This window comes from Carcharhinus amblyrhynchos, chromosome 13, assembly GCF_965287045.1.
Source record: "Carcharhinus amblyrhynchos chromosome 13, sCarAmb.v2.hapA, whole genome shotgun sequence".
Classification (NCBI taxonomy): domain Eukaryota; kingdom Metazoa; phylum Chordata; class Chondrichthyes; order Carcharhiniformes; family Carcharhinidae; genus Carcharhinus; species Carcharhinus amblyrhynchos.
The window spans coordinates 66,435,061-66,461,884 of record NC_137336.1 but is presented as its reverse complement, the minus strand read 5'-3'; the positions used below and the strand labels follow the sequence as shown (position 1 = coordinate 66,461,884).

Genomic DNA, 26,824 nt, shown 5'->3' with positions numbered 1-26,824 from the left:
CTTGTGAATTGTAGTGTGAAAAATCATAAGATCATTAACCCTTGCTAATACCTCAATGACAATGAACTTTTTTTTTGAGAGAAGGATGACAAGGATTTGGGGGTTTGATCCAGTGAGAGTGAGACATGCTATAAATGCATAGAGCATATCAGAAGCTTTCCTTTGAATCTGTCACTGTGTTCTTCCCCTTCAGAGATTACTGGAGAATTGCATTTGTTGTTGCTGTTTCTTTCAAAGTAGCTGCAGATCACATCTTTCAACATAATATAGCAGCTGCACACCGCTGCATAAAGACAGCCTCCAGTGTTTCATTCTAATAACATTCATGGAGAGTGTGATGCCAATCACTTAACATATATGTCAATCACCCTACCCTGAGGAGATCAGAAGGGTGGATTTATTCTTCGATTTTCCTGACACCTTACCACCATTTTCACACTGCTTCAATAATGATGAGCCAAAGAACAGTGTAGTTGAGAATTCTGATTAATGCTAAATACCCACCATGAGGATAATTAGTAGCTAATGTTTTAATATGTGGTTTGAGAATAATACAAAATATTTAAGTAACATATTAATAATGTCTCTAAGAAATGAATTTATAATATGCCAGTAAAATAAAAGATGTTTTATTTGTTTAATGTGAATTAATGTAATTAATGTTAGTTAGTTAAATCCATGAAATTAATGATAAGAGAAAGCTTACACAAGCTTTTTTGAGTTGGAAAATGCATTATTGTAATTCTAATATTACCACTAAAAACTAAAGAAACTTCAATAGCAAATTGTATTCACAGCACCAGTCAGGCACAAATTATGCAACAAAGTAAATTACTCATGTATATCCAGGTCAGAGGATAATGCCAAATGATAAAGGCACCTTCATTTGATATTAGAGCCAGTTTAAACTGGTTAGGGAAATGCTGAATCATAACAAGCCATTTTTGGGAGAGAACTTCCATAAAACGGACAGATGAATGACAGATCAATATTTTAAGTGTCAGATTATAATTCAAGCAAAATTATCATAAATAGATTGACATGTTGATTAAATTAAACTCTGTAAATTAATTACTTGGGTGTATTTTGAGATAATTGGACAACCAAACTGTTTAATTGACCAAGCTTCTGGTACAAAAACGGAGATCTATGGAGAAAACTCAGTGGTGCTGTTGTGTCATTGAGCCTATATTGGATCATTCCTTCAGCAGAAGTCTTTGTTTGTTGTCTAGTGTATGTTTTCGTTTCGTATTTTTTATGTTCTAATAAAACTAGTTTTAAAAATAAAGTTTTATTACACTTTGAAAACAGTTTTGTTTACTTTTGGAAGAGTTTACTTAACAAAGCTGCTTTTTAGAACTTTCTAAAAGTAATTCGGCCACCAAAATAGAATCCCCCACTTCAAAGAGTCTCTATGTTTCACTGGAGACCAAGATTATCTCAGCTTGTCAGGCTGTTGACTCCAAATGGCATCCACACCCATGTAGCCCCTTTAACAGAATAAACTCCAAACATCGACATGGTGCTCCTGAATGTTAAGAGCAGGGCGGCCAAGACCTTTCAGCTGAAGTCTCCAAGGTTTAAGGCGATGTTTATCCCAATGCTGATATTGTTCTTGTAGGATCTGTCTCCAGCTGCTTCACAATGGGAACCAAGTCTTGGCCTGAATCTCCATTATATGCTGTCACTAAAGAGGGTAAAATCCCAGCAGCTCATTGACCCCATCCCAAGAGGCAATCACATCAATTATTACACCTCAAATCCCAAAGATGCTGGGCACAGGCTCACTTAGAGTTTCAGGTATGCTAAATAACTTCAGTTATGAGGATAAGTTGGAGGAGTTGGGACTGTTCTGCTCTAGAAAAGTAAGCTATATTATGATAGAGATGTTCAAAATCATAAGGGGGCTGGACAGAGTAAAAACAGAGAAACTGTTCCCATTCATGAAAGGATCAAGGATGAAGGGGCACAGGCAAAAGAAGCAAATGTGATATGAGCAAAAAACATTTGTGGTTCGGTCATGGAATGCCTTGCCTGGAAGTGTGGTGAAAGCTGGTTCAATTGAGGCATTCAAGAGGGCATTGAACTAAAAAAAAGTGCAATATGGGGAAAAAGCAGGGGAACAGCACAAAGTCATGATGCTCATTTGGACAGCTGGTACAGACACAACAGGCCAAATGGTTTCCTTCTGTGTGTAACAATTCTGTGATTCAGACCTAATATTTCACTGAAGTTCTGGGAACAATGGGAAATGCTCCAGTTAAGGCTGACTCATATCTGTGGAAGACATTTTAGCTGCCATTTCAGAACGTTCAACTATCCTTGGAATCTCCCCAATACCTTGTGGCTGTAAACATTTCATGGGTTGTTACATGCTGCAAATGTTCAACTTGGCCTTGCCCTCTTCCTTCATGTTGCTATAGATGTAGTAAGTTGGACTTGCCCAACTTAATTCACCTCATGTGGGAACAGTGGCTGCTGCTCAAGAACGATGGTCCCGTCTCATTGATCACTTGGAAATTGAGTGTCCGAGAAGAGGGTCCTGTGGCTTCTCATCTAAGTGGAGTTGTTTTCCCACCATCTAGTGAGCCATTTCTGCTTGACAGATAATTAGCAAGTCAGACAGATTATGTCTTCCGCGTGAGCCCATTGGGGTTGGTGCTTAGGTAGGCAAGTTGCCACGATAAAGTGGTGGTTCAGGAGTTGCCAATCTGGATGTATCAGGTGGCTCTACTGAACGCTCACCAATTTCTTTGCTTGGTTTATCATTAACACAAAGTAATTATTAGCCATTGTAAATGGGTTACACTTTATGAGCTTGGGAAACACTAGCTAGTAGCTGCCCATTTACACCTAACTACAGGGATTGTGTAAAGCCTCAGAATAACCTTGTATATCTTATACTCTTGGTGAGAGATCTGTAAGGTCATGCAGCACATTGTGGACATGACACAGCAACCTCAGCTCAGTGGCCAGGTGACACCACATAATTACCAGCAAAAGATAAAACTGGAGGTGCATGGTGGCGACTACGGTCAGACTACATTGGCTTCTCAGGCAACTTGGTGTTTACCATTACTCAGTCGTGTTTTATGCTGCCCCATACACAATTGGAGCAAATCAATAGCCATACCAGTTGCAAAGGGTTAGATTTCCTGGTGTGAGTGTCCACTTGCTTTTGGAAAAGCCTGTATTTTGTTTTTGTGGAATGTCCCCTTTGAGATCAAAATGAAACTGGGGAGTATTCTTAAAGAGGGACAGTTGGTTTTCTCATTACAATATCATTAGATTCCAAGAAATTAGCATGTGACCTGAGGTTGCTATGAAGGATGAAATTTGAAGTAAAAAGTAAACAGAAAGGTAAATGCAATGCTGTCAGGTTAGAGCCTGTCTTGAGGTAGAAATTCAGAATGCAGAATATGCGTGAGGCAGTAAGCTGAGCTTTCTACAAATAGACCATTCTTCTGTTTGGCATTCCAAAAATGGAACATTTTCTTACTGAGACAATATGCAAGCGAGCTGAGAACTGGACCTTGAACCTAGTCTGTCAGTTCTTTGGTAAAAAAAAACTCTGGATAGTTATACCATCAGGCCTGCTGCGACACAAGTGAAAGGGGGACATGCACCTTGTTGATGTTAATTGTGTCTGGAGACTTTGGATGGAATATGGTCAATGTGACTGAAGGGCAGAAATGATTGGGCAAGAACTGATACTGTCTATGTAATGAAGGCCAAGGTTGAAAGAGATTGCATATGGTGTCTCATTTGCACATCAAGTATTGAGAATGCTTGTAACTATTTGAGGTGAATCTTTGTTGCATTGACTATTGAAAACAAAATTTTTATTTTCAGTTAAAATATCCTTCACCTGTTAATTAGTGAATTAGTTTTTATTCAAATTTAATTGATACATAGTAAAAGCTTTAAAAAAGTTAAATCTTGCCCAGGAATTCTTTTCTGTTAAAAAGTTATTTGTCTTTAGTGGGATCATAAGACAGGTTCAAATGGCTTCATGTGCCAGACATACGATGTACTGAGTATAAACTGTTAGATGAGCCAAGCAGTTTGCTGGTGCAGATTTCTGTGAGGTTTGTGGGCTCCTAGGTTCAGGCTGGCAGTCATGATTGTGCAACTAGTAGAAAGTGCAATCATCCCAAGTGAGTCATAGACCTCACCTTATGTCCCAGAAATTGGGCGGAGAGGGGATACGACATAGAATATTTACTGTGCAGAAATGGGAAGTAGATTCAAAGTGCATCAGTGCAGAGGGACCTGGGTGTCCTTGAGCATGAATTGTAAAAAGTAGATATGCAGGTGCAGCATATAATATGAAAGGTAAATGGAATCTATGAGGATGTGTCTAGGGCGGTGGATAGAGGAGAGCCGGTGGATGTGGTCTTTCTAGATTTTCAGAAGGCGTTTGACAAAGTACCTCACAAGAGGTTATTGCAGAAGGTCGAGGGACATGGAGTTGGGGGTAGGGTGTTAGCGTGGATAGAGGATTGGTTGTCAAATAGGAGGCAGAGAGTGGGGGTCAACGGGTGCTATTCGGATTGGCGGATGGTGACTAGTGGAGTGCCCCAAGGGTCGGTGCTGGGGCCTCAGCTTTTTACCATTTATACAGATGATCTGGAGGAGGGAACCGAGTGTAGGGTGTCGAAATTTGCTGATGACATGGCAAATTGTGCGGAGGGTGTGGAGAGTCTGCAGAAGGATCTAGATAGGCTGGGCGAATGGGCCAGGAAATGGCAAATGGAATTTAATGTTGGCAAGTGTGAGGTGGTCCACTTTGGTAGGAAGAATGGTAGGAAGGACTATTACTTACGGGGCGAAAAACTGCAGCAGGCGGCGGTGCAGAGGGACCTCGGGGTCCTTGTGCATGAGTCGCAAAAACCCAGCTTGCAGGTGCAGCAGGTGGTCAGGAAGGCGAATGGGATGCTGGCCTTCATAGCGAGGGGGATTGAATATAAAAGTAGGGAGGTCTTGCTGCAGCTGTATAGGGCATTGGTGAGGCCGCAGCTGGAGTACTGTGTGCAGTTTTGGGCGCCGCACCTGCGCAAAGATACTTTGGCCTTGGAGGGAGTGCAGAGGAGGTTTACTAGGCTGATACCGGAGTTGAGGGGGTTGAGCTATGAGGAGAGGCTGAATAAACTAGGCTTGTACTCGTTAGAGTTTAGAAGAATGAGGGGAGATCTCATTGAGACGTATAAGATGATGAATGGGATGGATAGGATAGAGGTGGAGAGACTCTTCCTGCTCAAAAAAGACAGTAGGACTAGAGGGCACAGCCTCAAGATAAAAGGGGGGCGGTTTAGAACGGAGTTGAGGAGGAACTTCTTCACTCAAAGGGTGGTGAATCTCTGGAATTCTCTGCCCGTTGAAGTGGTGGAGGCTGCCTTGCTAAATATTTTTAAGAAGCGGGTTGATGGGTTTTTGATAAGAGAGGGGATTAAGGGTTATGGGGAGAGGGCGGGAATGTGGAACTGAGCAGCGACAGATCAGCCATGATCTTATTGAATGGCGGGGCAGGCTCGAAGGGCTAGATGGCCTACTCCTGCTACTATTTCTTATGTTCTTATGTAATCTTGGGATTTACTGCTAAAAGACTGGTTTTCAAGAATAAAGACGTGCTGTTACAATTGTATAAGACATTGGTGAAACCAAGCCTGGGGTACTATCCAGTTTTGGTCTTCTTACTTGAGGAAGGATGTGGTGATACTGGAGGCAACTCAGAGGAGGTTCACCAGATTGTTCTCAAGGATGGAATAGCTGTCATATGAAGAGCGGTTGAATAGTTTGGGCTTTAATGCGGTAGGCATTGAACAGATATTTCCTGCGGGACAGTCTAAAACAAGGGGACATAGATATAAGCTGGAACTCTACCCTCTCGTCCGCCATGGAATCAGAGCGAGCAAAGGTCCGACAACAGAAATCTCCATTGACCTCAGGCGGGAATTTCCGGTCTTGCCCAAGTGAGGCTGTAAAATCCCACCCATAAAGTGGAAGGGGGCAGATTCAAAACTGAAATGAGGAGAAACTATTTCTCTCAGAGGGCTGTGATGGAGGCAGAATCAATCAATAGATTCAGAAAGAATCAGAATCATTGAATCCCTACAGTACAGAAGGAGGCCATTCCACCCAATGAGTCTACACTGACCACAATCCCACCCAGACCCTATTCCCTAAAGGTGCTATATCAATGCAAAATGTTGTTGCTGTTATTTATTAACAATGCTCATCTTTAATATGCCTTCTGATTTCTACAAAAAGAATTGGCAATTTTCTGACAAAACAATAAGTTCCCAACTAAATTGTCATAAAGACTGCCAACAACTACAATGAGTGTGGATGCAAAAAGTCTTAGGGTGCATTAACATTTGAATTTGACTGGGAGCAAAACTTCAAACATTGCTGCATCTTTTGCAGTGCGAGTGAAGCATGTCACATCACAGTGAGGTCAGCAACTTATTTGAATAGTGTGCTCTCCCCCTGCTCTGCTGCAGCTCAGTGGATAGCCCTCTTATCTCTGAGTCATAAGGTTGTGGGTTTGAGTTCGACTCCAGAGACGTGAGCACATGATCCAGGCTGACACTCCAGGGCAGTACTGAGGAGGTGCCACCATTCTGATAAGGCAGCAGCAACACGCAAATGCGATTATGTGGGTATTATCACATTACTGTGTGTGGGCGTTTGTAAATTAGTCGTGTTGCTTCCTACAGCACGACAGTGAAATTTCAACATTATTGCATTGGTGGTACACAGAGTAAAATCCTTCCATAGTGTGTGTTTTTAAAGAAGGACTGTCGGGAGATGCAGTAAAGAGCGCAGAGAGAGAGGTGAAACTTCAGTAGAGAGCGCAGAAAGAAAGAGGTGAGATTTCAGTAAGGAGCGCAGGGAGAGAGAGAGACACGATTTTAGTAAAGAGCGCAGGGAGAGAGAGAGACACGATTTTAGTAAAGAGCGCAGGGAGAGAGAGAGACACGATTTTAGTAAAGAGCGCAGGGAGAGAGAGAGACAAGATTTCAGTAAAGAGCGCAGGGGGAGAGAGAGACACGATTTCAGTAAAGAGCGCAGGGAGAGAGAGAGACGAGATTTCAGTAAAGAGCGTGGGGAGACGGGCGTGACTGCAATAGAGAGCACAGGAAAAGAGAGGTGAGACTTCAATAGAGAGCACAGGCAAACAGAGGTGAGACTTCAGTAAAGACTGCAGGGAGAGATGTGAGATTTCAATAGTGTGTGGGGAAAGAGGCAAGGCCTTAATAGAGAGCGGTGGAGAGAGGGGTGAAACTTCAATAAAGAACATAGGGAGAGAGTTGAGATGTCAACCACTTCCCTTAGATTAACAGCCTTGAATTTGGCCAGTGGGCAGGGACAGGACGGTGGGACTGTGAGAGAGGCAAGGTAGGGGGATCCAAATAATAGCACTGCAGGAGCCTCAGCCTTTGTCCCTGTGCAATAAGTACAAGAGATTCTTGATCCTTGTATGGATGAGAAAGGGCACTGTAGAAAGAATGAGCAAACTGACCATGGCACCATGGTTCAATGGATTGTTCAAATGGGGGTGGAAAAGTCATAGTTGGGGGATAGTATAGTCAGGGAATAGACAGTATTTTCTGTGGCCAGGATCGAGACTGTCAAAGGCTGTGTTGCCTACCTGGGGTCAGGGTTCAGGATATCTTCTGGGCTGGAGGGGAACGTGCATTTGGATGGGGTGAATCCAGTGGTCATTGTCCTTGTGGGAACCAACAACACTGGTAGAATGAGGAAGGAGGTTCTGTGTAGGCAGTTTGAGGAGTTAGACACTAAAGAACAGAACCTCCAGTCATCACTTGAATCACATATGGCAAATAGTGTGTAAAATTAGAGAGCTAAACAAATGCACCATTCAAAGACTGGTGTGGGAGAAGTGAGGTTTGTGAGACATTCAGTACTGGAGGAAGTAGGGGCTATACCGTTCGGATGGCCTAAATCTGAACCATGCTGCAACCAGTGTTCTTGTGGACTATACAACTAGGGACCATTAAGAGCATTCTCACCAACATTAAGGGCATTTTCTCACCAATATTAAGGGCATTTAAATGGTCATGGGATAAACATATGGATGATATTGGAATAGTGTAGGTTAGAAGGGCTTCAGATTGGTTTCACAGGTTGGTGGAACATTGAGGGTCAAAGGGCCTGTACTGCGCTGTATTGTTCTATGTTGTAGGGAAGTAGAGAGGGTTTTGAACTAAAGAAAATTGGAAAGTCAAAGTTAAAGTGTAGCGATCAGTCTGAGGTCAACAGAAAATTACAGGTAGAGACAGATCATATGAACATTATATGACACCAATGACTCGCACAAGAGTCTTAACAAGTAGGGGGGAGGGTTCTAAGATGGAAGGCTCTCAAAAAACAGGGGTATATATAAGAACAGTGGCACAGGACAGAAAGGGGGAACTTGACTTTGGTTTGATTTATTATAGTCACATGTATCAACATGCAGTGACAAGTACTGGTTCTTGTGTGCTACACAGACAAAGCATAACATTTATGGAGAAGGAAATGAGTGAATGCAGAATGTAGTATTACAGTCATAGCTAGAGTGTAGAGAAAGATCAACTTAATGCAAGATAAGTCCATTCAAAAGTCTGATGCCAGCAGGGAAGAAGCTGTTCTTGAATCAGTTGGTATGTGACCAGACTTTTGTATCATTTTCCTAACGGGAGATGAAGAAAGAATGTCTGGGGTGCGTGGGGTCCTTAATTATGTTGGCTGCTTTGCCAAGGCAGTGGCAAGTGTAGACAGAGTCAATGGATGGGAGGCTGGTTTGCGTGATCGATTACGTTGTATTCGTGACCTTTTGTCGTTCCTTGTGGTCTTGGGCAGAGCAAGAGCCATACCAAGCTGTGACACAACCAGAAAGAATGCTTTCTAAGGTGCATCTGTAAAAGTTAGTGAGAGCTTAACTGACATGCCAAATTTCCTTAGTCTTTTTAGACTGTCATAGTGTGACAAGTCAGGGCAGGAAACGTAAACAAAAATATACAACCCCGAGCAAATCCAGAGTTGTAAAAATCGAATTTAAGTGTACTTTATCTGAATGTACGAACCATTTGTAACTAGATGAGTTGATAACACAGATTGCAACGTATGAAAATTTATTAACTATTACAGTAATCTGGTTGGAGGGTGACTGGGACTGGATGCTCAACATTCCAGTGTATTCAAAGTTCCAAAAGAATGGACCGAACGGGAAAGGAGGTAGGGTAGCATTGTTAATCAAGGAAGATTTCAGAGCAGTGCTAAGTTGTGATATAAAAGCAGTAGATAACGATGTAGAATCGGTTTGTGTTGAAATCGTGAATAGCAGGGGAAGGAAGACAAGGGTGGGAGTAGTCTCTAGACCCCAAAATGTGACCTCCCAGGAAGTCAGATGGGGAAATATCCAGAGTATGTTTGAAGGGAACCGCAATTAATCTGCATTTTGATGGGACAAAACACCGACCAGGGTAACATGAAAGAAGAATATATGGATTGCAGATTTGGTTTTGCATAACGGAGAAAGATCAGTAAGAGATTTTGTAGTTAAGGATGCCCTGGGGGTAATGGCCACAATGTGACAGAATTCCAAATACAGTTTGAGAGTGAATGCCATAGGTCCATAACCAGTGTCTTCAACTTAAATAAGGGAAATTATAAAGGACGGACGAAGGAGTAGACTAAGGTGAACTGGGTAAACAAAGTTACAGGTCAGGAGATGAGCAGTGCAGACATTGAAACAGCTGGTACCAAAATGCTCGTCATGATACGGAGATGCCGGCGTTGGACTGGGGTAAAGAAGACAGTAAGAAGTCTCACAAAACCAGGTTAAAGTCCAACAGGTTTATTTGGTAGCAAATGCCACTAGCTTTTGGAGCACTGCTCCTGCCGCAGCTAGTGGCGTTTGCTACCAAATAAACCTGTTGGACTTTAACCTGGTGTTGTGAGACTTCTTACTGACCAAAATGCTCAGCAGGAGTTTATTTCAATCAAAAAGAGGGATTCCACAAGAAAGACAAAACCCATGATTAACAAAGAAGATCAAGAATAATGTTAAATTGCAAAGCAAAGTAGCAAGGGATAGTGGTGGACCAGAGGACTGGTAATTTTGTAGGATTCAGCAGCAAAAGGTGAAAGAGCTCATAAGGGAGAAAATGAATTTTGAGAGAAGAATTGCATGCAGCATAAAAACAGTAAGTTTAAAATTTATTTATTAGTGTGAGTCGGCTTACATTGCATTGTTAATGAAGTTACTGTGAAAATATCCTAATCGCCACACTCTGGCACCTAAAGAAGAATTTAGCATGGCCAATGGGAGTTTCTATAGATGCATGAATAGGAAACGGGCAGCTAAGGTAATTGAACGAGTTGGGTGAATTGACAACAGCAAACAAAGAAATGATTGATACGCTAAACAAATATTTTGCATCAATCTTCACTGACAATGCGGATATCCCTAAGTTATCAGATGGGCTGATTTCAACAACATGGTAGAACTTACAAAAATCACAATCACAATGGATAGAGTATTAGAGAAAGTCAAGGCGCTGGGGAGACAGTGGCCTAGTGGTATTATCGCTAGACTATTAATCCAGAAACTCAGCTCATGTTCTGGGGACCAGCGTTCAAACCTACCACAGCAGATGGTAGAATTTGAATTCCCTAATAACAATAGCTGGAATTAACAATCCACCGATGACCATGAAACCACTGTCGATTATTGGAAAAACCGATCTGGTTCACTACTGTCCTTTAGGGAAGGAAATCTGCCGTCCTTGCCTGGTCTGGCCTACATGTGACTCCAGAGCCACAGTAATGTGGTTGACTCTTAAATGCTCTCTGAACAAGGCCAACTGGGAATGGGCAATAAATGCTGGCCAGCCAGTGATGCCCATCTCCCATGAATAAGAAAAAGTTGCTAGGGCTCAATGAACAGCATGCTAGGGTTTTATCGGAAGCGTCTGTGGAGATAGTGGGCCCATTGCTTGAAATTTTTCGCAACTCGCTAAATTCTGGGAGGGTACCAGAAGATTAGAAAACAGCCAGTGTGATGCCCATGTTCAAAAAGAGAGTAAGGCAAAAGGCAAGAAGCTATTGGCCAGTTAGTTTATCATCCATTATTGAGCTAATAATCAAAGAGGAAACAGCTAATCATTTAGGAAAGCTGAATATAATCAAACATAATCAACATGGATTTATGAAAGGTAAATCATGTTTGACAAATTCTTTTCGAGTATAACATGGAGAATAGATAGAGGGGAACCTATAGATGTTGCGTATTTACATAAGAACATAAGAAATAGGAGCAGGAGTAGGCCATCTAGCCCCTCGAGCCTGCCCCGCCATTCAATAAGATCATGGCTGATCTGTCGTGTCTCAGTTCCACATTCCTGTCCTCTCCCAATAACCCTTAATCCCCTTGCCTATCAAAAACCTATCAACCTGCGTCTTAAATATACTTAGCGAGGCAGCCTCCACCACTTCAACGGGCAGAGAATTCCAGAGATTCACCACCCTTTGAGTGAAGAAGTTCCTCCTCAACTCTGTTCTAAACTGCCCCCCCTTTATCTTGAGGCTGTGCCCTTTAGTCCTACTGTCCTTTCTGAGCGGGAAGAGTCTCTCCACCTCTATCCTATCCATCCCATTCATCATCTTATACGTCTCAATGAGATCTCCCCTCATTCTTCTAAACTCTAACGAGTACAAGCCTAGTTTATTCAGCCTCTCCTCATAGTTCAACCCCCTCAACTCCGGTATCAGCCTAGTAAACCTCCTCTGCACTCCCTCCAAGGCCAAAATATCCTTGCGTAAGTGCGGCGACCAAAACTGCACACAGTACTCCAGCTGCGGCCTCACCAATGCCCTGTACAGTTGCAGCAAGACCTCCCTACTTTTATATTCAATCCCCCTCGCTATGAAGGCCAGCATCCCATTAGCCTTCCTGACCACCTGCTGCACCTGCAGGCTGGGTTTTTGTGACTCATGCACAAGGACCCCGAGGTCCCTCTGCACCGTCGCCTGCTGCAGTTTTTCGCCATGTGAGTAATAGTCCTCCCTACCATTATTCCTACCAAAGTGGACGACTTCACACTTGCCAACATTAAATTCCATTTGCCAGTTCCTGGCCCATTCACCCAGCCTATCTAGATCCTTCTGCAGACTCTCCACACCCTCCGCACAATTTGCCGTTCCACCAATCTTGGTGTCATCAGCAAATTTTGACACCATACACTCGGTTCCCTCCTCCAGATCATCTATATAAATGGTAAATAGCTGAGGCCCCAGCACCGACCCCTGGGGCACTCCACTAGTCACCAACTGCCAATCTGAATAGCACCCATTGACCCCCACTCTCTGCCTCCTATTTGACAGCCAATCCCCTATCCACGCTAACACCCTACCCCCAACTCCATGCCCCCTGACCTTCTGCAATAACCTCTTGTGAGGCACCTTATCAAACGCCTTCTGAAAATCAAGAAAGACCACATCCACTGGCTCTCCTCTATCCACTGCCCTAGACACATCCTCATAGAACTCCAATAAATTCATCAGACATGACTTCCCCTTAACGAAACTGTGCTGCGTCTGCTTTATCAAACAATTCTCCTCAAGATGCCTCGCTATTTTCTCCTTGATCACAGATTCTAACATTTTACCTACAACAGACGTTAAACTAACCGGCCTATAATTCCCTGCCTTTTGCCTGCCACCCTTCTTAAACAACGGCGTAACATTAGCCGTTTTCCAATCTTCCGGCACTTCCCTGGAATCCAGCGACGTTTGGAAAATAATCACCAAGGCATCCACTATCACCTCCGCCATTTCTTTCAGAACCCTTGGATGCATTCCATCCGGTCCTGGGGACTTGTCCACAATCAGTCCCTCCAGTCTGTTGAGCACTGCTTCTCTAGTAACAATAATGTCATTCAGGCCCTCCAGTCCTACCATCTTTCCATCGCTAACATCCGGCAAATTATTCACGTCCTCCTCCATGAAGACCGAAACAAAAAAGTTATTCAAGGCCTCAGCCATTTCCCCATCCCCTACCACTAAGTCCTCCCTCTCATCCTCTAAGGTTCCAACGTTATTTAGATTTCTAATCTTCGACAAGGTCCTGCATAAGCGTAAAGTAAAAACTCATGGAACTGGAGGAAGTGTGTTAGCATGGATTGCTGTCATGTGGAAACCAATTGGAATAAATGGTCCTTTTCAGGGTGGAAGGATGTAACTAGTGGAATACCTCAGGGATCAGCTCTTGGCCCACAATTGTTCACCATTTATATTAATGACCTGGAGGAAGGAACAGAACGTAAGGTTTCGATAGAGGCAGCTGAGGGACTTCACGTGTGCATTCTGGGAGAAGTCGGACCAGCAACATTTACCAAGAAGTGGGAAGCCGAAGATCTGGGTGTCACGGGGTGGTAAACCTGAAACACTACATTAGTGTTTCCCTCCCTCCTCCTCTAACCAAAAGAAAGGCCACTGTGAGAAAGTAAAAGTGAAAGTAAGTGTTTTATAATTTTTTTCAAATAACTTCATTGGTGCTGGAAATGTTGGTCAGTAGGGTTAAGTGTTGCACTTGTGAGATGTGGGAGATCCGTGACGCTTCCAATGTCTCCGACGACTATGTCTGCAGGAAGTGCACCCAACTGCAACTCCTTACAGACCACATGGATAGGTTGGAGCAGCAGTTGGATGCACTTAGGTGCATGAAGGAGGCGGAAGTGTCATAGGTAAGAGTTTTAGAGGTGTGGTCACGCCAAAGGCGCAGGCAGATAGATGGGTGAATGCCAGAAGGGGCAGGCAATTCAGTGCAGGATCCCCTGTGGTCCTCCCTCTCTCTAGGTCATGGTACATATTGGTACTAATGACATAGGCAGGAAGAGTGATGAGGTCCTGCAGCAGCAGTTTAAGGGAGTTAGATAGAAAGTTAAAAAACATGACTTCTAGGGTTGTAATCTCAGAATTACTCCCTGTGCCAAGTTCTAGTGAGGCTAGGAATAGGCAGATAGGGCAGCTCAACATGTAGCTAAACAGCTGGTGTAGGAGGGAGGGTTTCAGGTATCTGGATCATTAGGGTCTCTTCTGTGGCAGATGGGCAAGAAGGACGGGTTGCATCTAAACTGGAAGGGCACAAATATTCTGGCCAGGAGGTTTGCTAGTGTCACACAAGAGGATTTAAACTAGTTTGGCGGGGGGGGGGGTGGGACCCAAAGCAAAGGTGAATTAGCTGAAGGGGAACGAGACAGTTGGACCAGTAAGACTCAGAGAAACAGTAGACAGGATGGGATTGCAAATAGAGAGGGTCTGATGGACTGAACTGCATTTGTTTCAATGCGCGAAGTGTAACAGGTAAGGCAGATGAACTTGGAGCTTGGATTAGTACTAGAAACTATGATGTAGTTGCCATTACAGAGACTTGGTTAAGTGAAGGACAGGATTGGCAACTTAACATTCCAGGATATAGATGTTTCAGGCATGATAGAGGGGGATGTAAAAGGGATGAAGAGTTGCACTACTTGTTAAGGAGAGTATCACAGCTGTACTCCGGGAGGACACCTTGGAGGACTCATACAGCGAGGCAATATGGGTAGAGCTCAGGATTAGGAAAGGTGTAGTCACAATGTTGGGGGTTTACTATAGGCCACCCAACTGCCAGTGGGAGATTGAGGAACAGATATGTAGGCAGATTTTGGCAAGCTGTAGAAGTAACAGGGTTGTTGTAGTGAGACATTTTAATTTCCCGTATATTGACTGGGACTCACAGTGCTAGGGGCGTGGATGGGCAGAGTTTGTAAGCAGCATCCAAGAGGGCTTCCTGAAACAGTATGTAGATAGTCCAACTAGGGAAGGGGCCGTACTGGACCTGGTACTGGGGAATGAGCCCGGCCAGGTGGTCGACATTTCAGTAGGGGAGCAGTTCGGGAACAGTGACCACAATTCAGTAAGCTTTAAGGTACTGATGGATAAAGATAAGTGTAGTCCTCAAATTAAGGTGATAAACTGGGGAAAGGCTAATTGCAACAACATCAGGCAGGAAGTGAAGAATGTAGATTGGGGGCAGATGTTTGAAGGCAAATCAACATCTGGCATGTGGAAGGCTTTCAAGTGTAAGCTGATAGGAATTCAGGACCGGCACATTCCTGTAAGGATGAAAGAAAAGTGTGGCAAGTTTTGGGAATCTTGGATGGCAAGTTTTGAGAATCTTGGATAACAAGTTTTGGGAACCTTGGATAATGAAGATATTGTAAGCCTAGTCAAAGAGAAAAAGGAAGCAATTGTCAAAGCTAGGAGGCTGGGAACACATGAAGCAAGTGTGGAATACGAGGAAAGTAGAAAGAAACTTAAGCAAGGAGTAAGAAGAGCTAAAAGGGGTCATGAAAAAGCATTGGCTATCAAGATCAAGGAAAATCCTAAGGCTTTTTACACATATATAAAGAGCAAGAGGGTAGCCATGGAGAGGGTTGGCCCACACAAGGACAAGCAAGGGAATCTATGTATGGAGTCAGAGGGAATGTGTGAGGTATTAAATGAGTACTTTGCGTCAGTATTCACCAAAGAGAAAGACTTGGTGGATGATGAGTCTGGGAAAGGACGTGTAGATAGTTTGACTCATGTTGAGATCAAAAAGGAGGTATTGGGGTTCATGAGAAACATTAAAGTAGACAAGTCTCCAGGGCCTGATGGGATATACCCCAGAGAGGCAAAAGAGGAAATTGCTGGGGCCTTGAGGGAAATCTTTGTATCTCACTGGCGACAGGGGAGGTCCCAGAGGATTGGTGTATAGCCAATATTGTTCCTTTGTTAATAAGCAAGAATAATCCAGGTAATTACAGGTCGGTGAGTCTTACATCAGCGGTAGGGAAATTATTGGCGAGGATTCTTCAAGGCAGGATTTATTCCCACTTGGGGATATCCCATCAGGCCCTGGAGACTTGTCTACTTTAATGTTTCTCATGAACCCCAATACCTCCTTTTTGATCTCAACATGAGTCAAACTATCTACACGTCCTTTCCCAATTTATGGACGAAAAGGGATTGGTTTAGGTTAGTGGGTCATTGTTTTTTAACTGGTCGGCGCAACATCGTGGGCCGAAGGGCCTGTTCTGCGCTGTAATGTTCTATGTTCTATAAGTGGACATATTAGTGACAGGCAATATGGTTTTGTGAAGGGGCGGTCGTGTCTCATGAACTTGATCGAGTTTTTCGAGGCGGTGGCAAAGATGATGGATGAGGGTAGGGCAGTGGAGGTTGTCTACATGGACTTCAATAAGGCCTTTGGCAAGGTCCCTCACGGCAGACTGGTGCACAAGGTGAAGTTCCATGTGATCAGAGGTGAGCTGGCAAGGTGGATATAAAACTGGCTCGGTCAAAGAAGTTAAAGGGTAGCAGTGATAGAGTGCGTTTCTGAATGTGACAAGTGGTATTCCTCAGGGATCAGTGCTGGGACCTTTGCTGTTTGTAATATATATATACATAAATGATTTGGAGGAAAACGTAACTGGATTGATTAGTAAGTTTGCAGATGACACAAAGGTTGGTGGATTTGCGGATAGTGATGAGGACCACCAGCGGATATGGCAGAATGTAGATCCCCCTCGCGATATTGTCACTAGTGGAAGAGTCTTGAACAAGGGGACATAGCTACAAGATAAATGGCCGGTCATTTGAAACTGAGGTGTGTAGAAATTGCACCAGGGGTGTGAACTATCTGCCCATCCTCAGGCTTCCATACTCACCCATGTATGGTTTTGTGCCTGCAATAGAGGTGGCTTGCTTCTCCTCCTTCACCAGTGCTGCAACGTTGAAGTCAGTAATGTGCACGTGCCCTAGAATGGTCCAGATTAAAGAAAGAAATACAGCATATTAAGATGCCTGAAAAATACACATATTAAAGCTGGTGATAAGTCTCTGATCTTAGCAATTGCACTGTCACTGAGACTATTTGTATAAATGTGCTGTTATTAGGTAACTAATAAGCTGCCCATGTGAGTTAGACATTGAGGGATGTTGCACCATAGCAAATCACTTTCTCACATCAGAGGCAGAACATGCAAGCACCTGCTCCCCATACTGAGTAGGTGCTTTGAGGGCAGCACTCTTGACCCTGAGGCAGTGAGATTCAAGTCACACTCCTGGGGTACGAGTACACAAGTTGTACTGTCAGAAATGCTGTCTTTGGATGAGATACTAAAGTGAGACTCCACCTGTTCTCTCAATGGACATAAAAGATCACATGGCACTGTTCAAAGAAGAGCGGGGTATTTCGACCTCAACTGGGTCACTAAGAATAGGTTATCTAGCCATTATTGCATTTGTTTCTGAGATCTTGCTGTGTTCAAAAAGCAGCTGTATTTCCCAAATTACAACACTAACTCCGGGCTGAATCTTACAAAAAATGACAGGGTGTTGTCTCTGGCAAGAAAACTGGGAGAGAATCATATGGTTTTCTCTCAAGATCTTACAACACTGCCAAAAAAAAACTCAAAGGGGGCATGTTTCAGTGGAGGGTCAGGGCCTCAGCAAGCCACCAAAACTCAACTGAACACAGTTCAGGGTACCATCCTTAAAGTGGTCCGATAATAACCTGACTTTAACCTTCCGCCAGCCCACCACAGAGGTCCCACCCCCAACTGGAGTCGGCACTTTTCTACCCCACCAATCATTGACTCCTCCCCACCTTGCTCATCAGCCCCCTCCCCCACAACAAGTCATTGGCCTCTCCCCAACAATCTTTGACCTCTTGACCATCCTGCCTCACAGTTTGAGCCGTCACCCACTTCCATCCTTCTCCCCACTTCCATCACTGGCATCTCTAGCTCCTCCATCCACCACTGCATCTAAATGAATCCCCTCCCCTCCTCCTATCTCCCCAGGAGGCTTCAATTGGAGCCGTCCCTTGACACAGGATGGCACTGCTAGGTCAGCACAGAGCCAACCTGTGCCGAGGTGCAGTGCCAGGGGGCACTGCCATGCCACTGTCTGGCCATATCACTCCCCCCTGGGATTTATACTTTGCTTTGCGCCCCGGGGAGACCCCCACAACAGGTTCAAGTCTGTGTGAACCTGTTATAATCCGTGCTAACATGTCAGTATACGGTGGTGAGATGGGGGGGGGGGGGTACTGGTGAGAATGGCGACTTCTGAACCTTGAACCCCTGCCGACATTTGCACGGATGGTGAGCATGGGCTCAAGTTCACCCCTTACACTTCAAAGAGCTTTGAGCTATTCTGGCCTTATGTGAATTGTGGCAGAAATGCAAGTTCTTTCTTTCTGGGTTGGCGATACAAAATTATCGAGACCTTTTACTGGAAGGTGCACTTGTCTGGATGTTGGGTGAGAACCAGATCATGATCTGATACGATTTGGCTCTGTTGGCGTTCAAGATCCAGACAAGAATGTCCATCTGGATGAGACAGCAGAAGGCTGGAAATTTCTGGAAAGGAAGGCTGGAAATTGGAGAAATAAACTTTGTGGCCTTTGAATCTGAAATTTGAACCACATTTGATTCTGATGTGGATGCTGTCTCTTGATGACCTCTGGCATTCTCCCTGCAAATTACTGGCAGCTCATCTGATTTACACAAACTAGGGGAGAGCCTGAATCACTAAGGTTTCATCTTTTACACCCATCAAAGGAAAGGTAGACAGCAAGTTTAGCTGTTGATGGCAGGCCTGGCAGGTAGCTGAAGGATTGCTGGAAAACCTATTTACTGCCCATTAGGCAGCATCTCCTTGATAAAAAATATTGGAAATCTTCAAGGGTTCAGCTTGCATTGCAGGCCTAGATCCTCAAGTTGAGACTCATACCTGGCCTTCCCAACAACATTACCAATTATATCAATAACCCAACTTGGGTTAATAGTGACTCCTATCTCAAACAGGCCTACTGGAATCTCCAGGAAAAGTTTGGGTCTACTGTATTCAGGCTCCAGTCTAATCTGTGGCCTTCCGGACATTCCACTGATAACATGGTTAGGACAATGCTAGGTGGTCAATAAGTTTTCAATCCTTCATGGCACACCTGAATTATATTCCTCAACACATCAATACTAATTTCATTTTCCTTGCTCCCTACCTCTGTAATTTCCAACAGCTCTATAATCCTAACCATCTGAGATCTCAGGATCCCCTCAATTCTGGCGCCTTGTGCACGCACAATTTTTATTGCTGCACCATTGGTGGCTGTTAATTCAACTTCCTAAACCTTAATTTCTTTCCTTTACCTCTCTGTCTCTCATCCACTCTTCTCTTTTAAGATATTTCTTAAAATCTATCTTTTAGACCAGGGTTTTGGCCAATGACCTTTAAAGCAAATTCATTATTGGAACATGGGCGTCACTGGCTAGGCAAGTATTTATTGTCTGTTGCTAACTACCCTTAGAAGGAGGTGGTGAGCCGTTTTCTTGAATCGCTCAGTCCGTATATGGCGTAGGTACACCTACAGTGCTGTTAGGGAGGGAGTTCCAGATTCTGACCCGGTGACAAGTCAGGATGGATGGTGTTTGACTTGAAGGGGAACTTGCAGGTGGTGGTATTCCCTAATGTAACTCGTTGTCAATTTTTGCCTGATTAAACTGCTGCAAAGTGCTGTGGAACATTTGACTATATGGAAGGTGCTATATAAATTCAGGTTGCTGTTGTTTAAAGCGCAGAACAAATAAAACAACAAAGAAGGTGTAAACGATTGCCATCTTCAACTGCTCTCAATGGATGTAGGAATTGTCAAAACAAAATCAAAATCAGCAAAATAAAAGGTTAAATAATACTGACACACCGATTCTAATGATGTTGAAATGCTTTCAGCAATGCCAAGATTAAGTTTGCTCATCCTTCTGCACATTCATAACTCCAAGTGACTAGTTTAACAGAAATTACATGTGCCCAGAGGCATTGAAAACCACTGAGGTGTGCTTCTAATGGTGCTGTCTGTAAATCAACTTCACATAACAACTCCTGCTTGGACTGTGTCATACCTCACTTATACCAAGGACTATAAGCTGTTGTAGAGTTGCCCATCATCAATTAGCCCAGTGAAGGTAAGGGATGTTGAGTCTCTTTGTCATGAGATGGTGAAATTAATTTTGTTTCTTTTCTTTAAATGTTTTCAGCAGTTGAGAGAAACAAAGTAACTGATGCAGCCACATGGAGTGCACAGACTGCTGGTGTTGGCTGAAGTACATGCCAATTGTTAGATCATTGGTGAATCTTTTTCTCTCCCATCATGCCTGTTGATGAATATAAATTAGCTGTGAGGTGCTCCTCCCACTCCAGGGTTGGCCCCGGGTCCTGTTGAGGTCGAATAGATAGATGTGGTACTATGTTATTTCATCATGTAGTTAGTACAATGAGAGCCTTATTCTTAGACAATCCTGCAGCTGCAGTTCTTAAGTCATCCAATAATACAGCCAAGCAAAACTGGCCTTCATCAATGGCCACAAATCAAAGTAAGCTGTAAGCTGTTCCCGCATGACAACAATGATTAAACTTCAAAGAACAGTTCATTGGCTTTAAAGTGTTTTAGGATGTCCTGTGGGTATGAAAAATGCCAAATAAATGTATGTGACTTAAAGGGGCCAGGTTAGGCTCATTATTAGCTTAGTCTCCAAATGAGCTGCCTCTCTGCAATAGAATCGAAAGAATGCATCTTCGATCCTTAGTCTACTCTGGGATAATGGGCCCGATTTTACCAAAGCATTCTGCTCATTTTTGGGCTTGAAAACTTGGTAAAGTCAGGCGTGAGACGAGTAGCGCAATCCGCTCCCACCTCCATGCCAGAGAGAGGTGGGGGAAAGGGGGGGTCTACTGCCACTCTGCCTGAGATCAGTCAGGGAGAAGGGGGTATCCGCTGCCACTCTGCCTGAGATCAGTCAGGGCAAAGGGGGATCCACTGCCACTGCCACTGCCTCTGCCCGTGATCCGGCGGGGGGGTGGGGGGGAGTCCACAATCAGTCTGGGTGGTGGAGGGGATGGGAGGAGTCCTCAACTGTTCCTCATTTGACAATCTCTTCATTCCAGGGATAATTCTTGTGAACCTCCTCTGGACTCTTTCCAAGACCAGCACATACTTCCTTAGATATGGGGCCAAAACTGCTCACAATACTCCAAACGGGATCTGACCAGAGCCTTATACAGTCTCAGAAGTACATACCTGCTCTTGTATTCTAGCCCTCTCAATATGAATACTAACAATGCATTTGCCTTTCTAACTGACAAGTGAATCTGTACATTAACCTGAAGAGAATCTTGAACAATGACTCCCAAGTCCCTTTGAGTTTCTGATTTCCTAAGCAGTTCCCCATTTAGAAAATAGTCTATGCCTCATTCCTTCTTTTAAAGGGCACAACCTCACACTTTTCCACATTGTATTCTGTCTGCCACTTCCTTGCCCACTATCCTAACCTGTCCAAACCCTCTGCGGGCCCCCTGCTTCCTCAATACTACATGTCCCTCTGTATATTTTTGTTTCATCTGCAAACTTAGCAACAGTGCCTTCAGTTCCTTCTTCCAAACTTTTAATGTATATTGTGAGAAGTTGCGGTCCCAGCATCAACCCGACGCAAAGAAGAAAGAAAATTACAGCACAGGAACAGAACCTTTGGCCCTCCAAACCTGCACCGACCATCTGCCCGACTTAACTAAAATCCCCTACCCTTCTGGGGACCATATCCCTCTTTTCCCATCCTATTCATGTACTTGTCAAGACACCCCTTAAAAGTCACTACCGTATCTGCTTCCACTACCTCCCGGCAATGAATTCCAGGCACCCATTATTCTCTGTGTAAAAAATCTTACTCGTACATCTCCTTTAAACCTTGCCCCTCGTACCTTAAACCTTTGCTCCCTAGTAATTGATTTTTCCACCCTAGGAAAAGGCTTCTGACTATCCACTCTGTCCGTGCCTCTCATAATCTTGTCGAATTATATCAGGTCTCCCCTGAACCTCCGTCACTCCAGTGAGAACAAACCAAATTTCTCCAACCTCTCCTCATAGCTAATGCCCTCCATACTAGGCAGCATCCTGATAAATCTTTTCTGTACCCTCTCCAAAGCCTCCACATCCTTCTGCTGGTGTGGTGACCAGAATTGAAGACTATATTCTAAGTGCAGCCTAACTAAGGTTCTATAAAGCTGCAAATGACTCAATACCCTGGCTGATGAAGGCAAGCATGCCATATGCCTTCTTGACTACCTTCTCCACCGGCATTGCCACTTTCAGTGACCGGTGTACCTGTACACCCAGATCCCTTTGCTATCAATACTCTTAAGGGTTCTGCCATTTACTGTATATTTCCTATCTGTATTAGACCTTCCAAAAAGCATTACCTCACATCACTGGTCACCAACTGCCATCCTGAAAAAGACACCTTTATTCCCACTCTCTGCCTCCTGCCAGTCATGATGTGGAGATGCCAGCGCTGGACTGGGGTAAATACAGTAAGAAGTCTTAAACCTGGTGTTGTCAGACTTCTTACTGTGTTCTGCCAATCAGCCAATCTTCTACCCATGCAGGATCTTACCTTTAACACCATGGGCTTTTAACTTATTTAATAGTTTCCTATGCAGCATCTTGTCAAAGGCCTTCTGGAAATCTAAATAAATCACATTCACTTGTTCGCTTTTACCTAACTTTCTTGTTACTGTATTGTAGGGGTAATTATTTATTATAGGGGCAAGCAGAGGGGCAGCATGGTGGCACAGTGGTCAGCACTGCTGCCTCACATCGATTCCTGAGTTCGATTCCTGGCTTGGGTCACTGTCTCTGTGGAGTTTGCACATTCTCCCTGTGCCTGCATGGATTTCCTCCGGGTGCTCCGTTTTCCTCCCACAGTCCAAAGATGTGCGGGTTTGGTGAATTGGCCAGGCTAAGTTCTCCCTCAGTGTACCCGAGCAAGTGCTGGAATGTGGCAACTTGGGGATTTTCACAGTAACTTCATTGCAATGTGAATGCAAGCCTACTTGCGACTAATAAATAAATAAACTAATAACTTGATAAACTAGAGTTCCCACTTGTATCAGGCTGGCCCAGAGGTTCTGATCGAGGGCTAGCACAGCCCAGGCCTAATGAGTTTGCAACCATTCCCTTAGACACCTAGCAATGAGAATGGCAATGGGAATCCTCTAATCTCAGCATGGTATTGAAAAGTAAGTCACTTTGCATCAGCCAGCTCAAAGGTTATTCAGTTCTGTCAGGATTGGACGGGAGATAAATGAGAAGAGAAAGCTATTTATATTTTAGGGGTCTAGGGGGCTGAATAATAATCCAGTTAAGGTTAGCAATCATGCTGCATGATGACTGTAACTTGGAATGAGTTCCTGCAGCAGGGTATGTGCCCACAAGACCTAACAGCCTAGCTCTTTTTGGATATCAGTTTCCATTCACTCACTGCCCATCTTAGTAATTATATTTTACATTTCGACAGCTTATTTTATTGCCAAAGGAATTCACAGGAAAATCAAAATGCATCATTCAACAGAAAACAAAATCCAAATTGCAAAAGCAGATAATCCCGACTGAGAAAGATTCAAGATTTACGTGCGAGTGTGTGAAAATTGGATTGCAGAGTAATAGGTTTTGCTGTCATCGTGTGAAAATAGAATATGATGATGTAAAGCAGCATCGTCTGGACTGTGCTGAAGTCTCAAGTCCTGACTTAACTCATCAGCCAGACATTATCAATGGGCTGACATCCCAGAAACTGGTATGTGGTTGGCATTTCAAGAGGGTGGGAAGCCTCTGCTTCAACGGGCCATGCAGCTTAGCCGTGGAGGTTGCCTTTGAAGGAATGCAAATGATGTACAATCATTTATGAACTACTGCTCGGCTGCATCAACCTCTGAAAGGCCGACAAGACACCAGATGTCAATGCATAGATGTGTTACATCCCACTCTTCCAGTTAGACAGCTGTTGCCATTTCTGGCCAACACTTAGAAATGGTGCATCTCAGTATAGATCAGACATCCTGAGATGGCCAAATGAATTACTTGGCTCTGGCAGCCTTGAGAGAGGTGGGATTGAAATATTGATTATTTTTCTCTTTATTTCTCCAAGGCCCCTTCCACCTGTATTCATGCCTCCTGTAATTTTTTCTCACCGGCACTGTGCCCTCACAATTGCCTATCTCAACCCTATAGCATTCCTCGCTCAATCTTTCCACTGTCTTACTGTCATCCCAGATTTGACTCCCTCTTAGAAAAACCTACAACTTTCCTCCATATCATCCTTTGAAGGATTCATCAAGACACTCAACACTGCCTCCTTATGAGCAGCAAGCACAACTGCCCCTTCTTGCTCTCTCACCAACATACCCAGCCAGTGTACTTGCTGTTAATCTCCTTCCTGTCCAATGCCTATCACCTCCTCAACTCCCATCCACACCTTAAAATGTTCAGCACAAATCAACAGAAGATAGTCAGGGGGGAGCAGGGATCCTGGTTTCTCCACCCCACTGTAGGCCAGTGATATCAGGTTGATACTACCTTGCCAGCTAAGATCAGCTAACTCGAATGTGGAACCACTGTCTGGACTAATTAGTAGAATCACTGGACGAACCAGAAGGTTGTTCAGCCTCCTATTTTATAAAAATTATTTTTGTGCACTTGATTTAATTTGCATACAGTATATGTATAATCATCAATAACTTCCATTTATATAGAGCACCTTCAATATAGTAAAAATGGACCAAGGCAAGTACAATGTCAGATAAAATTTGACAATGAGTCATATTAGGAGAGATTATAAGAGGCAGACAAGATCATAGTTAGGGGGGTGGCAGTGGCAGCAGGTGGAGGTGGGAGGTATGGCAGGAGGTGAGGGAGAAGAGTTGAGGGCTGTTTTAAAGCAGAAGAGTGAGGTAGAGACACAGAGAGGTTTATTGGGAGGAAATAAACAGAGTTGTCGTGATGGGAGACTTTAATTTCCCAAACATTGCTTGGAATATCCCTAGGGTAAGGGGTTTGGATGGGGAGGAGTTTGTTAGGTGTATTCAGGAGGGTTTCCTGATAGTATGTGGATAAGCCTACAAGAGGAGAAGCTGTACTCGATCTGGTATTGGCTAATGAACCTGGACACGTGTCAGATCTCTCAGTGGGAGAGCATCTTGGGGCTAGTGATCATAACTCTATCTCCTTCACGCTAGCATTGGGAAGAGATAGGATCAGGCAAGTTAGGAAAGTGTTTATCTGGAGTAAGGGGAAATATGAAGCCATCAGGTAGGAAATTAGAGGAGTAAATTAGGAGGAAAAAGTACCAAAGTAAGGTGACAAATTTTCAAAGAATGTTTGTCTAGAGTTCTGCACGACAACATTCCAATGAGACAGGGAGGTTTTGGTAGGTAACAGGAACCGTGGTACATGAAAGTTGTAACGAACCTAGTCAAAAAGAAAAGTAAAATGTACAAAAGGTTCAGAGAGCTAGGAGATATTAGGGATCTAAGGGTTATGGGGAGAAAGCGGGAAAGTGGAACTGAGCCACTTCAGGTCAGCCATGATCTTATTGAATGGCGGGGCAGGCTTGAAGGGCTGGATGGCCTACTCCTGCTCCCATTTCTTATGTTTACAGCTTGTAAGAAGGAACTTAACAAGGAAATTAGGAGAGCCAGAAGGGGTCATGAGAAGGCCTTGGCAGTTAAGATTAAGGAGAACCCTAAGGCGTTCTACAAATATGTGAAGAGTAAAAGGATAAGATGTGAAGGGATAGGAACTATAAAATGTGAATGTGGGAAAGTTTGTACAGAACCGGTGGAAATAGCAGAGGTGCTTAATGAGTACTTTGCCTCGGTATTCACAGTGGAAAGTGATCTGGGAGGTTGTACTGCAGGCTTGCGGCAGACTGAAAAGATTGAGTATGTGGCCATTAAGAAAGAGGATGTGTTGGAAATTTTGAATAGCATCAAGATAGATAAGTCGCCGGGACTGGGTGGGATGTACGCCAGGTTACTGTGGGAGGCAAGGGAAGAGATTGCAGAACCTCTGGCAATGATCTTTGCATCGTCGATGGAGACGGGAGCGGTTCTGGAGGATTGGAGGATTGTGGATGTGGTTCCTGTATTCAAGAAAGGGAATAGGGATAGCCCAGGAAATTACGGACTGTTGAGTCTAACCTCAGTGGTTGGTAAGTTGATGGAGAAGATCCTGAGGGACAGGATTAATGAATATTTAGAGAAGTATAGTATGCTCAATAGTAGTCAGCACAGCTTTGTCAAAGGCAGATCGTGCCTTACGAGCCTGGTTGAGTTCTTTGAAAATGTGTCTAAACACATTGACGAAGGAAGAGTGGTAGATGTGGTTTATATGGACTTCAGCAAGGCGTTCGATAAGGTTCCCCATGCAAGATTTCTTGAGAAAGTGAGAGGGCATGGGATCCAAGGGGCTGTTGCCTTGTGGATCCAGAACTGGCTTGCCTGCAGAAGGCAAAGAGTGGTTGTAGATCTGTGTTTTTCTGCGTGGAGGTTGGTCACCAGTGGAGTGCCCCAGGGACCTGTTCTGGGAACCTTGCTGTTTGTAATTTTCATAAATGACCTGGATGAGGAAGTGGAGGGATGGGTTAGTAAGTTTGCCAATGATACGAAGGTTGGTGGTGTTGTGGATAGTTTGGAGGGATGTCAGAAGATACAGCATGACATAGATAGGATGTAAGGCTGGGCAGAGAAGTGGCAGATGGACTTCAACCTGGATAAATGTGTAGTGGTCCATCTTGGCAGGTCAAATGGGATGAAGGAGTATAATATCAAGGGTAAGACTCTTAGCAGTGTAGAGAATCAGAAGGACCTTGGGGTCCAGGTCCATAGGACTCATAAATCG

The 26,824-nt window shown here is 44.0% G+C and overlaps 1 protein-coding gene across 1 annotated transcript in view; it reads right to left on the bottom strand.

Annotated features, from left to right (window-relative positions):
• The window catches only part of LOC145351562 (serine/threonine-protein kinase 32A-like), a 241,343-nt gene that overhangs the window by 54,727 nt on the left and 159,792 nt on the right, over positions 1-26,824 (bottom strand). Inside the window, exon 6 of the mRNA XM_080201156.1 lies at positions 16,761-16,850. Within this exon, the coding sequence (XP_080057282.1) occupies positions 16,761-16,850 (90 nt within the window). The remainder of the gene's footprint in view (positions 1-16,760; positions 16,851-26,824) is intronic.